This window comes from Canis aureus, chromosome 18, assembly GCF_053574225.1.
Source record: "Canis aureus isolate CA01 chromosome 18, VMU_Caureus_v.1.0, whole genome shotgun sequence".
In the NCBI taxonomy this organism is placed as follows: Eukaryota; Metazoa; Chordata; class Mammalia; order Carnivora; family Canidae; genus Canis; species Canis aureus.
In genome coordinates this window covers 33,590,569-33,605,806 of record NC_135628.1, presented here as the reverse complement: position 1 = coordinate 33,605,806, position 15,238 = coordinate 33,590,569, and the positions used below count along the sequence as shown (strand labels likewise).

At 36.5% G+C, this 15,238-nt stretch overlaps 1 protein-coding gene and 1 long non-coding RNA gene across 3 annotated transcripts in view; one reads left to right on the top strand and one right to left on the bottom strand.

Annotated features, from left to right (window-relative positions):
- The window catches only part of SCIN (scinderin), a 78,005-nt gene extending 70,188 nt beyond the window's left edge, over nucleotides 1-7,817 (top strand). For both annotated transcript variants that reach the window (XM_077856730.1, XM_077856731.1), the window contains 4 exons: nucleotides 16-137; nucleotides 3,707-3,784; nucleotides 5,695-5,755; nucleotides 6,959-7,817. In XM_077856730.1, the coding sequence (XP_077712856.1) occupies nucleotides 16-137; nucleotides 3,707-3,784; nucleotides 5,695-5,755; nucleotides 6,959-7,086 (389 nt within the window). In that variant the 3' untranslated portion in view covers nucleotides 7,087-7,817. The remainder of the gene's footprint in view (nucleotides 1-15; nucleotides 138-3,706; nucleotides 3,785-5,694; nucleotides 5,756-6,958) is intronic.
- LOC144288832 (uncharacterized) overlaps nucleotides 1-15,238 on the bottom strand; it is a 59,540-nt gene that overhangs the window by 22,850 nt on the left and 21,452 nt on the right. Inside the window, exons 3-4 of the long non-coding RNA XR_013356833.1 lie at nucleotides 11,030-11,115; nucleotides 10,024-10,092 (exon numbers count right to left, since the gene is read on the bottom strand). This is a non-coding gene — a long non-coding RNA (uncharacterized LOC144288832). The remainder of the gene's footprint in view (nucleotides 1-10,023; nucleotides 10,093-11,029; nucleotides 11,116-15,238) is intronic.

Below are 15,238 nucleotides of genomic sequence, written 5' to 3'. Positions count from 1 at the left end.
TTGTGTTTTTCACAGAGGAATTTTGGAATTCCCTTGGAGGGAAAAAAGACTACCAGACCTCTCCACTGCTAGAAACACAGGCTGAAGACCACCCGCCTCGGCTTTATGGCTGCTCTAATAAAACTGGAAGATTTGTTGTGAGTGTCTTGCGAAATACTGGGGTAGAACCAAACAACATTGGGAGAGGCATTCTGGTGTGGCTCTAACACTTTTCAGCCATGTCATTGCTGTGATTCTCAGTTTTAGCCCTCTTATCTGCAAACAGCAGTTGATAATCTTAGCTCTACAGACGGTGGTTTTAAGAGTCAATGATGTCTGAGTAGTATTCCATCGTATACGTATAGGACTACTACTCAGCCATCAAAAAAATGAAATCTTACCATTTGCAATGACATGGATGGAACTAGAGGATATTAGGCTAAGTGAAATAAGTCAATCAGAGAAAGACAATTATCATATGATCTTACTCCTATGTGAAATTTAAGAAACAAAGCAGAGGAGCTTAGGGGAAGAGAGGAAAAAATAAAACAAGATGAAATTAGAGAGACAAACCATAAGAGACTCTTAATCATAGGAAACAAACTGAGGGTTGCTCGAGGGGAGTGGGGGGGGTAACTGGGTGATAGGCATTAAGGAGGACACGTAATGTAATGAGCACTGGGTATATATAAGACTGATGAATCATCTCTGCCTCTGAAACCAACAATACATTAGATGTTAATTAATTGAATTTAAATAGAATTGAAATAAAATAAAATAAAAATGTATGAGATACCTAAACAAAATAGGAAAACAGGTAAGCAATAAAGCAAAACTGTGGAAAGAACTAAAACAGGTCTATCTTACATGTAATTCTGAAATTAGATAAATGCCTGTTTTCAAAAAAAAGAAGAAAGAAGTGAGGGGAAGTAAGTATGGGGAGTTAATGTTTAGTAGGTGTGGAAATCAGTTTGGGAAGATGAAAATGTCTGGAGGTGGATGCTATAGAATATGTGAATATATACATACACACTTGAAAATGATTAAAATTGTAATTTTTATGTTATATGTATTTAACTACAATAAAAAAGAGTGAGGAACACACATACACAGGAAAGGAGTCAATGGTGTAATGGATGTCAAAACGTAGGAATACTGTAAAGTACTATATAAATAAAGCTGCTTTTAAAAATAGCAGCTACTTTGCACCTGTGTCAGCATGAGGTTGTTGCTGTATGAATATGCATGTGGTTGGATTTACTGATTTAATAATTTGACACTTTCTGTGGGAAACCATGGTAGTTTCTGATCAAACTGTGTCAGTTTTACACTTCAGTTTCCCAGGGAATAAAAAGTTTCACCACGTTGACTGCCTAGAAATATTATGAAAATATTATGATCATTGGGCAGAATCATTGAAAGCTACGTACACACCTGCAAATAAACTGAAATCAGCGAGAATATTCTATTTTATAGTCATTCACACACAGGCTTTGAATTCCAGACATTTTGAAGTATCTGGTGTACAGGACTGATTTTATACTGGGCTCAAAGATATCCTGAAGTACAACCCTCTTATCTCACTTTAACCATAAAAATTCTGTTTTCTGTTTGACCTGCTAGGTTTTTTGAGGAAGAAACTGCTCATGTTTAAACCACATTTGAAGATTATAAGTGATTTGCCCTAAAAATTAAGATTCAAATTAAAGATTTGAATTGTGATAAATATTTGGTTGCTGGGCACCACAATTGCTCACTACTTCCTAGGAAATCCCTGAATTTTATTTTATTATTTTATTTTATTTTATTTTATTTTATTTTATTTTATTTTATGCAGAAATCCCTGAATTTTAGAAACTTGTTAGAAATAATGTTATTTTACTCTTTTAACTGTTAATTTGATATGGCATCCAAACAACTTCTTTTTCAACTAATCATTCTGTAATTTCTTATTAGTATTATATACTAATATTGCTGTAAATGACATGCTTGTTTCCAATGAAGATAGGTTTTACAAAAATAATACCTAGGCTTTGTTCTCAGTCAGGTTCAAAAAAATCTATTAGTCTTTGTTTTTGTCATGAATATATTTAAGGGAAATATACTTTCCCCTACACCTATTCATTTTCTTGTTTGATATTTGTAACTCTGACCATTCCCTTCACAATTTAAGGAAAAAATGTCATTAACAAGTATTTGATCTGGCTATCATAATCAGAAAGTAGACTTTAGACATATTGATTCACACAAGACAGCAGAGCCTATGGGTTAAAAGCACAGGTTTTAGATCCCATCTGCCTGTGCAGTATCACTTACTTGGTGATACTACTTACTGGCTATGTGACCTTAGGCTGGTTACTTACCCTCTTCTGTGCTGTAGTATTCTCATCTGTAAAGTGGGGAAAATCCTAGTACCCACTTCATTCAGTTGTATGAATATGAAATTAGTTGTTCATATAAAAGATTTTAGAATCATGCTTTATATGGAGTAAGTGATATTTAAAGTTTTTGCTTTTTTAAATCACTCTGTGATTGGTAAATATTCCATAAAAAAGATAATACAAACTAAGTTTTTGCCTTCTGTAAGTAGTTTTTGTTTGTTTTCTGTATAACAGTCTCAAAGCTTTATCAGATTACAACAAATATGAAACTGCAGGTTGCCTGGGACCAAATTTACCTGGGCCAGGCCCAGCTGGGAGGTTCTCCTTTGGGCTACAGGTTGGATTCATGCCTGTTTTTCAGTGACTGAGCCCAGGAGTGCAAGAGGGCCTCTGATGAGTCACATTTGCTAATATGACATGGCCAAGGCTGAGGGCACCTCCACTTACTCAACTATACTACAGAGTCACACAGCAGAGGGAAGGAGAAAAGAATTAAGAACTGTAATCTGATCTGCTACATCTTCCTAAAAATCAGGGGGTTCATTATCCAGAATCCTTTAAAAATTTTGGACTTCAGATAAATATCTGCCACTGGTAGTGGGTGCATTAAACTAACCCTTCCCAGTAACCTTTAATGTCAACTACAGAGAACACAATTTAACCATTTAAAATAATTATAATAAAGCTTTGCATATGGAATATTATATCATCTTGGCAAAAATAGTTGGTTTAGAAAATGACCAGACCTATTGATCTTATTAAAATATTCTTGACCAGGCTCCTGGGTGGCTTAGTTGGTTAAGCAACTGACTCTTGATTTGGGCTCAGGTCATGATCTCAGGGCCCTGGGATGAAGCCCCAAGTAGGGCTCCGTGCTCAGTGGGGAGTCTGAGGCTTCACCCTTTCCCTCTGCTCCTCCCCCTGCTTGTGGTCTCTCTCTCTTAAATAAATGAATAAACCTTTAAAAAATAATGATAATAACCTTGACCTACAAAATAAAAGACAAATTTAATACTTAGACCATAAACTCCAGTGTCTTTAGGGACTAGAAAGACAATGGAAATCTGTGAAGCAGCTTGTCACAAATGAGCGATAGCCTACCTAAGGCATTCTGGTGCAGTGTTTATATGAAGCACTGTGCTTCCCAGATAAGATTCCATCAGTTTGTGATACATGAGTAAACAGATAAACAATTATCTAAACCTTTATTATCCAAAAAGAACCCAAAAAGTGACTATCAGGCTTTATTTTTGTGGTGCTCCAAAAAATACGGTGTGTTTGTAACCTGTGTATTAGAAAAGTTATTGCTTTACTGTTTGATCATAAAACTTTTTCATACATTTCAGATTGAAGAGGTTCCAGGAGAGTTCACCCAGGATGATTTAGCAGAAGATGATGTCATGTTACTAGATGCTTGGGAACAGGTAAAACTATATTTGCTGTGCTTATACTTGGGAGCTGACAAAACCAACTTTGAAAAATGACAAGTCTAATAATAAATAGATTTAGGCTGTATTTTAAAAAGACAACATAGTTTTGGCAAAAAAAATAAAACTAATACATATAGCAAATTGATTTCTTAATGTGGAAAAATTCTATGGCTACCATCTGTGGGTGTATAGTTTTAGGCAAAAAACTTCTATTTTTCATTTATTTCTAAAATTCATTCATTCCCAATTTATTCATGCATTCATCCATTCATTTAACTAGTAAACACACTAGTGGGTGCAATGCCATGGGGGTATAGTGCCATGGGGAAGACTGAAAGATTTAGAATTTTTCTTAAAATCTAACAAGAAGTCATCATAGGGGACCTCTGCTCTGGGGAAGAAGCAGATGCAGAATAATTTTGAATCTAAACAGTAAAATATGTTACTGTTGTGTGTATCTTTATTTGGGAGAAAATGAATGGTGATTTGGCATGCTGTGCCTGATAGTTGGATTTTTTTGTTGTTGTTTTAGCCTTTGTGTAAGCTAATAATAGTGAAAGGGAAAAGTAAATATATTAGGAACTAAATTGTATAGAACAATTATGAAACCCATATCTGGGGCAGCATAGGTGGCTCAGTGGTTTAGTGCCGCCTTCGGTCCAGGTCGTGATCATGGAGATCTGGGATCGAGTCCCACACTGGGCTCCCTGCATGGAGCCTGTTTCTCCCTCTGCCTATGTCTCTGCCTCTCTTTCTCTCTCTCTGACTCTCATGAACGAATAAATAAAATATATATATAAAAAAGAAACCCATATCTGAATTAGGCTTCATCTTAGAGTCGACCCCAGTAATTGTTAATTCTGGGTCTGTTCTTAATTGCTAAAGTCATTTGATCATATTACTCCTTGGCTTCTTGGTCTAGAATCACCATATGTGAATTTGGAATTAGTCATAGATTCTCTCCAGGTGAATGGATCACTTATTTGTAGATAGGAAATTTAAAATGTCATGTGAATAAAACACCTTTTCTATATTAAGAATTATAAAATAAGAATGGCATTTCCTTATTCAGGAGAATTTAATTATTTCCGTTTGTAGTCTGTTCTATAGTCATAGATACTTGAGATGATTTCCCTTACTACACTTCATTTTTTAGATCATATTTTTCATTTTTATGACTGTGCTGTTATGGTTTGTTCTGTGCCCTACAAGTAAATATTTCAGTGCTTTCAGTATGAATTAGAATACAATCAAAACTAATTGGGTCAAAATTTGTCTGCCAACAAGTTATTTTAAAGTGATTTAAATATAAGGTAATAGAGATATTTCGGTATTGAAATTCACAACCTACACGTTTGACAAGAAGATACATACAGAATATGTAATTATATCAGTTAAAAAAAAAAACCTCAGTATTTAAATACTAATCATTATAGCACTTACACCAAAGTGTTAGAGGATACAGTTTTAGGTGTATACTACAGGCTTAAGACAGAGGTTTTGCAAGGGAGTCTGAGGTCCCCACAAACAAGCTAAGTGTGGTCCCCCCAAGATAATAATAATATGGGGATCAAGACTGCCTTACAACCCCAAGGGGTGCCTGCAGAAAAGAGCCAATATGTTGTTTTGAGAAAGTCGATAAACTAGAAAATACTATATAAACCTGAAATGCCAGAATTTGAATTCTGGAGTCACTGGCTGGCTATCAATTTAGAGTGTCCCCTAATAAGTGCAAACATTGGGAGAAGGATGGAACTTCTCTGCACCTCCTTCTCCACGAGGATCCCTAACTTCAGGACTTGCTGTGAAGATGAAATAAGCGATGTGTGAAGGCACTTTGCATAGGGCTTGCACCAAGCTGATACTCCCCAAACAGTACATATTCTTATTGTTTCATTTTTCAGATTTTTATTTGGGTTGGCAAAGATGCCAATGAAGTCGAGAGAACAGAGTCTCTGAAGTCTGGTAAGTGAGATCCCATGAACAGTGATGACATTTACCCTGAGTGGTTATTACTAAGTTCTTGACTGTTCTTTTCACCACATTCTTCAAAACTACATATTAAAACTGAGAGGAATCTAGTAAGCTTTCACTTTCAAAACTAAAGAGTAATGGATTTTTTTTAACTGAAGCACTTCATAGTAAGAATAAGAAAAATGTTTTGTTACCTAATTTAGAACATGATTAATTAATTCTGAAAACTTTAAATTCAATTAATGGTATTTATTATAGAAATATAAGACCTCTATCACTATGATAACGTAGATTTTTAAAAATTCTTTTTGAGTAGTACTGTTCTTTTTGGCACAGTTTTTTTTTAATTTTTGAAAAGTACAAGAATAATTATGCCATAAGGATAATTCTATAAAGTTTGAAATTTTTTAGGCAATCATTAGACTGTCATGTGCAAGGAGATAAATCAATAAGGAATTGTTCATATGGAACAGTATTTGGCTACTTTGGGGCAATGGAAATTTGATTCATTACTTTTATTGGAATACTTTTCATTCTATAAATTTTAGTTTAATCAAAACTGACTCTACAACCCAGCAATTGCACTACTAGGTATTTATCCAAAGAATACAAACGTAGTGATTTGAGGGGGCACATTCACCCCAATGTTTATAGCAGCAATGTCCACAATAGCCAAAGTATGGAAAGAGCCAGATGTCCCTCAACAGATGAATGGATACACACACACACACATATGGAATGGAATATTACTTAGCCATCAAAAAGAATGAAATCTTGCCATTTGCAATGATGTGGTTGGAGCTAGAGTGTATTCTGCTAAGTGAAATAAATCAGAGAAAGACAAATACCATGTGATTTCACTCATGTGGAATTTAAGAAACAAAACACATGAACATAGGGGAAGGGAAAAAAATAAAATAAGGAAAACAGAGAGGGAAGCAAACCATACAAGACTCTTAACTCTAGGGAACAAACTGAGGGTTGCTGGAGGGGAGGGGAGTGGGGGGATGGGGTAACTGGGTGATGGGCAGTAAGGAGGGCAGTTGATGTAATATCACTGGGAGTTGTACGCAACTGATGAATCACTACATTCCACCTCTGAAATTAATAATACAATATATGTTAATTAAATTGAATTTAAATAAATTTAAAAAACAACAACTAATGATGTGTTTATCTTTCAATTCTTTATAGCCAAAATGTATCTTGAGACTGACCCTTCTGGAAGAGACAAGAGGACACCAATTGTCATTGTAAAACAGGGCCATGAACCACCCACATTCACAGGCTGGTTCCTAGGCTGGGATTCCAGAAAATGGTAAACTGGTTTTTGTAGGAAAACAAACAAACAAATATTATGGAGCAACTGTCTCATTGCTGTTTTGAGGGGAAGAAAGGGTTTTTTTTTTTGTTTGCTTGGCTTTAGAAAATTAACCTCAGCCGCCATATGGCTATTTTTTAATGCCTAGGATTGGTTTGAAATTTTTTTAAAACTAGAATTTTCTTACATTAGTATTTTAAAATAACCTAAATAAATTTTTGTAATATTTTGTAATATTTTGAACCAATATTAGCTCTGCTGGAAACTGATTTATATCTTTTTATATGACCTTTTAAAAGTGAAAAGCTGCATATAATCTAGGGGAATTTGTCAGAGGATTTTATAATTCAGGAGCCTTTAGCCAAGTTTGTTAATACAGGAGAGAACTAAGCCATAATGCCTCTTGAGGTTATTCACTTTCCTATGTGTTGTGAAGAATTGTGTATTTGCAGTGGGGTTTATGTTAAGAAGGGTTAAAAGTTTGTTGTTATTTTCCTTCAGCCAATGTGACTCTGATATCATTGACTCCTAAGTGTCATTTCTAAGAGTAACTTTACCATTTTTGCCTTTTTAAAAGCCTTTGAAATCACAGCTTTTTCATGACAAAATAATTATAGTCTTATCCGGTTGGATATATGTATTTGACAGTACATGTTTAACACCACAAAGGTTATGTACGAAAAAATTCACTAATGCTGTCTTTCATCATTAAAATGCATCTCTTTTTGGAAAGGTTTTTTGTTGTGACATTTTATTTAAATATGACGTGTGAGTTAATGACACAATTAGTTTTAAGGTTAAATACTTTTATGCATAAATAAATACGAATTTAATATTTCTTAATTCATCCTCATTAAGTAGTCAAAATTAAACAACTTTTCCAAGGTTACATAATTATGAAAGATTTAAATACCAGTGCATATGAAAGTTGGGCCCCATTAAAAGATAAACTGAGGCATACTAAACACCTCAAGAGTTTATTTGAGCAAAAATCAGTTTGGATTGGGCAGAGCTCAGGGAAAGACTTTTATAGAGAAAAAGTAAAGCAAATTAAGGAAATTGTTGATTGGCTGGGCTTAAAGCCCAGTTGGCTATTTGTGCTTGGTTGTCCTCAGGTTTTTATTTTTTAACCTTGGGGCATTTATAGGTTTAGACTTTGGTTTGCTTACATAGGTCTCCAGAGTATTAGAGCCACATCAGTCTCCCAGCCTCCTGTTCAAATAATTTAACGGACCCCAGAAAACAGGAGTAGGGCAGAAGGTGGAGCTCCAGTAAAGCAGAAATCAACTTTGGCAGGAGGCTAGGAAGTGGCTTGTTGAGGAGCAGGAGCTACATTTCCATGGAAAGGGGATTTGGAGCCAAGGAGCGATCTGAGGAATTCTCATACTCTCTCTGGGGAAAATGAATGGTGTTATGTGTTTCAGACTGGGTCCTGGCATGGAGAAGTGAGCCCAGTATCATTATAGCCGAAAAGTGAATGGTCTTGTGGGGACCTGCAGCTTATATGAGTGATGAGGAAGCCCTGAGAAGCTGCACTTCCAGGGACTATTCCTTCAGTCAGTAAATATTTTTTTTTATAATAGGCATCTCCTGGGTCTCGCATCTTTGAATCCAACATGAACGAAATAAACAAAACCCAAACAGTCATGGAGTTTATATTCCAGGAAAGAAGCCAGCAAAAACACAGGCACTGAGTGGTACAGTGGTCCCCACTTAACCCTCAGTCTTGCCTTCCATGGTTTCAGTTAACCGTGGTCAGCTGTGGTCTGCTCTGTAGCAGATGATCCTCCCGACTTATACTCAGAGGGTCAATGGGAGCCTAACGCTACGACACAAGGGCTGTGACATTTACTTCACTGCATCACGTAGGCATTTTACCATCTCACCTCACCACAGGAGAAAGGGTAAGTACAGTGCAATAAGATATTTTGAGAGAGAGAAAGCCCACATTCACATAACTTTTATTGCAGTACATAGTTATAATTGTTCTAGTTCATTGTTGTTAAACTCTTATAAGAGCTAATTTATAAATTAAACATTATCAAAGGCAGCCCAGGTGGCTCAGCGGTTTAGCACTGCCTTCAGCCCAGGGTGTGATCCTGGAGGCCCAGGATCGAGTCCCACGTCGGGCTCCCTGCATGGAGCCTGCTTCTCCCTCTGCCTGTGTCTCTGCCTCTCTCTCTCTCTGTCTCTCATGAATAAATAAAATCTTTTTTAAAAAAGTTATCAAAGCTATGTATGTATAGGAAAAAATGTATATATAGGGTTCTGTACTAACCTTAGTTTCAAGCATCCACCGGGGATCTCAGAATGTATCCCCCATGGATAATGGGGACTACACTATATTTTAAAATGTATTAGAATATAAGTTCTATGGAGGAAAGACACAGGGAAGGAGGACAGGAAAATAATAGGTGAGAGTGAGGCGGAGTGCAATTTGAATAGGGTGGTCACAGAAGGTCTTGTTGGGTAGATGACGTTGAAACATGGACTTGGGGGAGGAATGGGCCTGTGATCGTGCCAGGCGCAGAGGCGGGAGTGTGCCCGATGGCATGGCTTCATTCTCGCGTGCCTGAATTCTAAAGAAGCAGGGAGATTCCTTAGGGTTCTCTCCTATCACCATTGGACTAGAACCAATTCATCTTAAGCAGAACAGCTGCTTTAAGCCTGAGCTGTGAAAGGATTGCTTTCCTAGACTCCAAACCCAAGTACTCAGAGGCAGGAATGGTGACACTGAAGGAGGCAGCCACTCATCAGCGCAAGCCCTGTGTGGGGGATGTGTCTACTGGGCAGCAGTGCCCAGCTGGAACCCTGGAGGTGGCCCCAGAAATTACCAGTGACTACAGCCGCTATACCAAGAAGACTTAGAAGCCCTACATTTAGTCAAGTGGAGGGCAGCTGGTGGAGAGATGGGAAACAGAGGATTTAGAAAAATTACCTGGAAGGAAGCTAGGGAGTTGCTGTTTTTGAGTTTTACACCAATATCTGCTATGGCTTGGAGAAACACCTGCAAATCAGATTAAATCACTGTGAGGGGGAGGGAAACCCATCTACTTCCAAAAAGGTGATTGGTGGATTATAAAAGGATCATTGTTCTATGATATGATAGTCTTAAAACTCAAATTATATGTGAACCTCCATAGAAATTAGTCTTCTGGATTTAAAATGCAGTTTCAGACAGCCTAATTGATGTAAAAGTTTTATAACTTTCTATTTTTCTTGAACAGAGCTATTGCTTATTAATTTTTAATATGAACCTTAGATTTATTTCTTCTCTTTGATTTTCCTCAAAGACTTTTGGGATGAGAAACCAAAACAAGGAACTTCTGGGTGGCTCAGTGGTTGAGCTTCTGCCTTCGGCTCAGAGCATGATCCTGGGGTCCTGGGATCAAGTCCTGCATCAGGCTCCCTCTGCCTGTGTCTGTGCCTCTCTTTCTCTGTGTCTTTCATAAATAAATAAATAAAATCTTTAAAAAACCTGAAACGAATATAGTTGGTTTTCAGATACTAGTGCTTTTACAGACCTTTCCTTGCTTCAGATAATAGAGCACACTCATTTTTGTATGAAATGTATGGCTAGAAAAGAAAATTTAGTGAATCCAGGAAACCGAAGTGCTAACCAGAAATAAGTATTCTAGTCAGAAGTAGAATTCTCAGGAATTTTTATTTTATTTTATTTATTTGAGAGCATGAGTGGTGAGGGACAGAGGGAGAAGGTGAAGCAGACTCCCCGCTGAGCAGGGAGCCACATATTAGTCTCTGTGGATATCTGTCCCAGGATCCTGAGATCCATGACCAGAGCCGAATGCAAACACTTAACCGACTGAGACACACAGGCACCCCAATCTCAGGAATTTTAAATAAGAAATCAGATAGTGATATTAACTGAGTAAAAGATCAGGAAACAAGGAATCTATGTAAAGTGAACTATTGTTTTGTCTTACCATTTTTTGTGTTATTTTGCAAGTTTACTAGAGAAGTGGCTTCAAAAATAACTTCTACAATGGACATTATTCAGAGGGATGAAATTCTGGTCAAAATAAAAGAATAATATTCATTATATAACTATATCTATAGATACAGGATACATATGTTGTAGTTCAAAAATGAGTTATCAAAACTCTTGCTGTCTTATTTTTTTCTCCACTATGATTTCTTCCCTTTTAGTTTTAAAGACTTACATTAGATATTTTTAATGTATGCTGTGTATTTTACAAATTTTCTAAAATAATTTTCTCTGAAATACCATCCTTACCATACTACCTAAAATATTAATGATGAGCTGCTTTGGTGTTGGGAGAAGAAAAAGAAAAGGTTGGATCAACATTTTAGTACATGTGCCTAGATAAAGTTTACATAGTTCAAAAAGTTAAAGTGAAAAGGAAACTGTGAAAATAATAGAAGAAAACATAGAATTACATCTGAATAGGGAAATCCATCATTCAATAGCTGGTACAGTGAGAAGAAAATCAGTAAGAACCTAGAGGTCTCAAACAATGTTCTCAACCAGCTTAACCTGATTGATAGGTACTGAATACTCCACCAGTAATAGAAATATACATATTTGCTCTTTAAGAGCATTTAAAATAGTCACCAAATACTCTGGGGCATAAAACAAATTTCAACAAGTGTAAAGTATTGAAAAATCATACAATGGTTTCTAACCATAGTGGAGTTAAACTACGTGTGAATGACAGGGAGATATCTGGCTAATCTCCAAATCTTTGGATGAAAGGAGAGATCCCAAGGGAAATGAGAAAATATTTTTATGTCAGTGAAAATTGGAATGCAGCATATCAAAAGCATGGCTAACTCAGTATTTAAAAGAAACTTGAAAACTGTAAATGTTAACAGAATAAATAGAAAGGCCTTAAGTCAATGATGTAAGCTTCAACCTTAAGAAACTGAAGGAAGAGCAAACAGCTCAAAGAAAGCAGAGAGATGGAATGATTAGAACAGAGTCATCCAGGAAAAGGGAAGAAATATGAATTACTAATATCAGAAAAAAGAGGTTCTATTACCATAGAACCTGTAGACACTAAAAAATAAGAAACATAATTTTATGCTTATAAATTTAACACTAACAGGCAGATTCCTTGGAAGACAGGGACTAATAATGCTAACTCAATAAGGAGCACCTTATTTTGCCACCTGAGTAGCAAAACGTGTGCATACCAAAGAAATTGAATTCATAGTTATATATCCTAGCGAAGTCTAGGCTTAACTGGACTTCACTGGTGACCTCTGTCAAGCATTTAAGAAAGCAACAAAACCAGTTCTATAGAGACTCTTCCACATAATAGAAGATGATTAAAAAAAAAATGTCCTGACTCATTTATGAAGCCAGTATACCCTGATATCAAAAAGAAGCAGATTATAAGAAAACATACCAGCATTTCTCAAGACATAGATTAAAAATCTTTTAAAATATAAAAAATCAAATTCAACAGTATGACAAAAGCAAAGGAGTTTATCCATGGAATACATTTTAACATTTAAAAATTTGTCAAGAATTCTCCTTATTAAGACTACGAAGGGAAAACCATATGAACATTTGAATTAATGCAGCAAAGCATTTAATAAAATTAAATAACCATTCATAACAAAACTCTCAGCAAACTAGAAATAGAATGGAAGTTCCTCGATTTTAAAAGGGGTTTTTGCAAAAAAAAAAAAAAAAGTGCATCCTATCTGAAAGTGGGAAACAAATGTTTCCCACTCAGATCTGGAGCAAAATACAGTTGTTTGTGCTTATTTTTTCTATTCCATATTTTACTGGAGGTTATAAGCAGCCTAATAAGGCAGGGTTTCTAAACTTTGGCAATATTGGCATTTTGATACCTCTTTGTTTTAAGGGGGGCTGTCCTGTACATTACAGGATGATTAGTATCATCTCTGGCCTCTGCTTACCCAATACCAGTAGCACTCTCCTCTACCCACAGTATACCAATTGGAAATGCTTCCAGACATTTCCAAATGTCCCTGGGGAAACAGAAGCACAATGGCCCCTCCATGGAGAACTACTTCAATAAGATAAGAGAATGAACTAAAAGACTCAAAGATTGAAAAGGAAGAAATATTCCTTGTGAAAGTTATCTGGGTATTAATAGCCTTTAAATGTTCCCAGGTGATCGTAATATGCAGCAAAGATAGAAACCTAGTCTAACCCTAACCCTCTGCAAATCAAATACAGCTCTCTCCAGCTCCAGAGCCCTCTTCATTAAACAGGGAGCATACTTAAATTATTTTCATATGCAGGAATAGTGAAAACTATAATTATTTGTCTTTTAAACACGTATTTGATAACTAGCAAATATCCCTTTGCCTTAAAATTTCTGTCCATGTCCTATTCTAGCCTCAAATCAAATTTGAGGCAGTCAATACTCCATTATAAAAAATCCACGCTCCAACAGCTTAAAATTTATTTTCTGTTTATCCTAGAATTTTACTTTAAAGCAATAAGAATGGAAGTTATCTATTTGTAACTCTTTTCAAATTCGTTTAAACAATGATCTACCACCTGATTAAAACAAAAATTAGGACGTTTTAAAAGCCTTCAGAACTGTGTACATCTAAACAGCACAGTAGAGGGCACTCTTTCTCCACATTAATAAAGACAGGCTTTACTCGTTTGTAAAAAAAACACAGAAATACAGTCATATTTATTTCTGTTTTATATTGAAAGAGAATGGTGCTTCTAAGCAGGTCAAATGTGGCTGTGTTCTCACTCAAAAAATATTTTATACTATCTTCTAAATTTGAGGTTCAACAGAGTGCAATCATATATTGATTTTTATAATATATTTGCTACATGCCAGGCTATCTGTGTGTGTGTGTGTGTGTGTGTGTGTGTGTGTGTGTGTGTACCAGGATATATCCTGGTATACATCCTTGAACTGGTGATACAGCACAGGGCAGATAATTAAGGATACCCTGTCCTCAATGGAGCTACAGTTTAGTGGGTAGAGACAGAAAAGAAGTAAATAACCAAATATGTATTGTGCTGTACAGCACTAAGTGTTATAAAGAAAATAAAGCCAGAGAGGATAGCATTTGTGGGATGAGGGATTCTATTGTAGATGGAGCGAACAGAAAAGGCCTTTCTAAGACAACATTTGATCAGAGACCTAAAGAAAGTAAGCGAATGAGTCTGTGATGGTTAACTTTGTGACCCAGCCATGAGATGCCCAGATATCTGGTTAAACATTGTTTCTGAGTGTGTCCATGGAGGTGTTTCTCAAAGGGATTAGCATTCGAACCAGTAGACTGGGTAAAGCAGATGGCCCTTCATCCAATCTGTGGAGGGCCTGAATAGAAAAAAAAGATGGCAGAAGGTTGAATTGGCTCTCTCTAACTACTTGAGTTGAAATACCAGTTTGCTGCCCTAGGATGATGATTTATAGCATCAGCTCTATTGGTTTTCAGGACTTTGTACTCAGATGGGAATTTATACCACCAGTTTTCCTGGGTCTCCAGCTTGTAGACAACATATCAGGGGCCTTCTCAGCTTTCATAATCACTGGAGCAAATTTCTTAAAAATAATTCTCAATTATACACATGCACACATACATCCCTCCTATTGGATTTGTTTCTCTGGAGAATCATAGTTACTGACTAATACCGAGGACATATCTCTGGGCAGATCCAGCAGAGTCTTTCATGCAGAGGGAAAAGAAGCTGCTTGGCTTGTTCAAGGCACTGTAAGGAAGCCCGTGTGGCTAGAGAGGGATGGGGAAATGTGGGAGATGAGGCAGAAAGGTAATAGAAGCACAGATCACATAGAAATTGTGGTATTTTAATTTTCCCTCTGGGTGAGATATGTTGGAGTAACATGATTTGTCTCACATTTAAAGAGGATCGCTTTGGCTGCTGAGTTAAGAAGAGAGTGAGGTTGGTGAGCCTGGAAGGAGAGGCCAGTGAAGAGCCTTTGATTATAATCCAGGCCAGAGCTGACGGGAGTTGGTAAGGAGGGACTGGATTCTGATATGTTTGGAATATATAGCCGATAAGAAGATAATGGATTTGATAATGGTGTGAGAAAATGAGAGAAAACGATTCTCAGAGGACTTGCCATTTACTGAGCTGAGAAATGCTGTGGGAGGAGAAGCTTGACTGGGAAACAGGAGTTGAACATGTTCCTTTTGAGATGCTT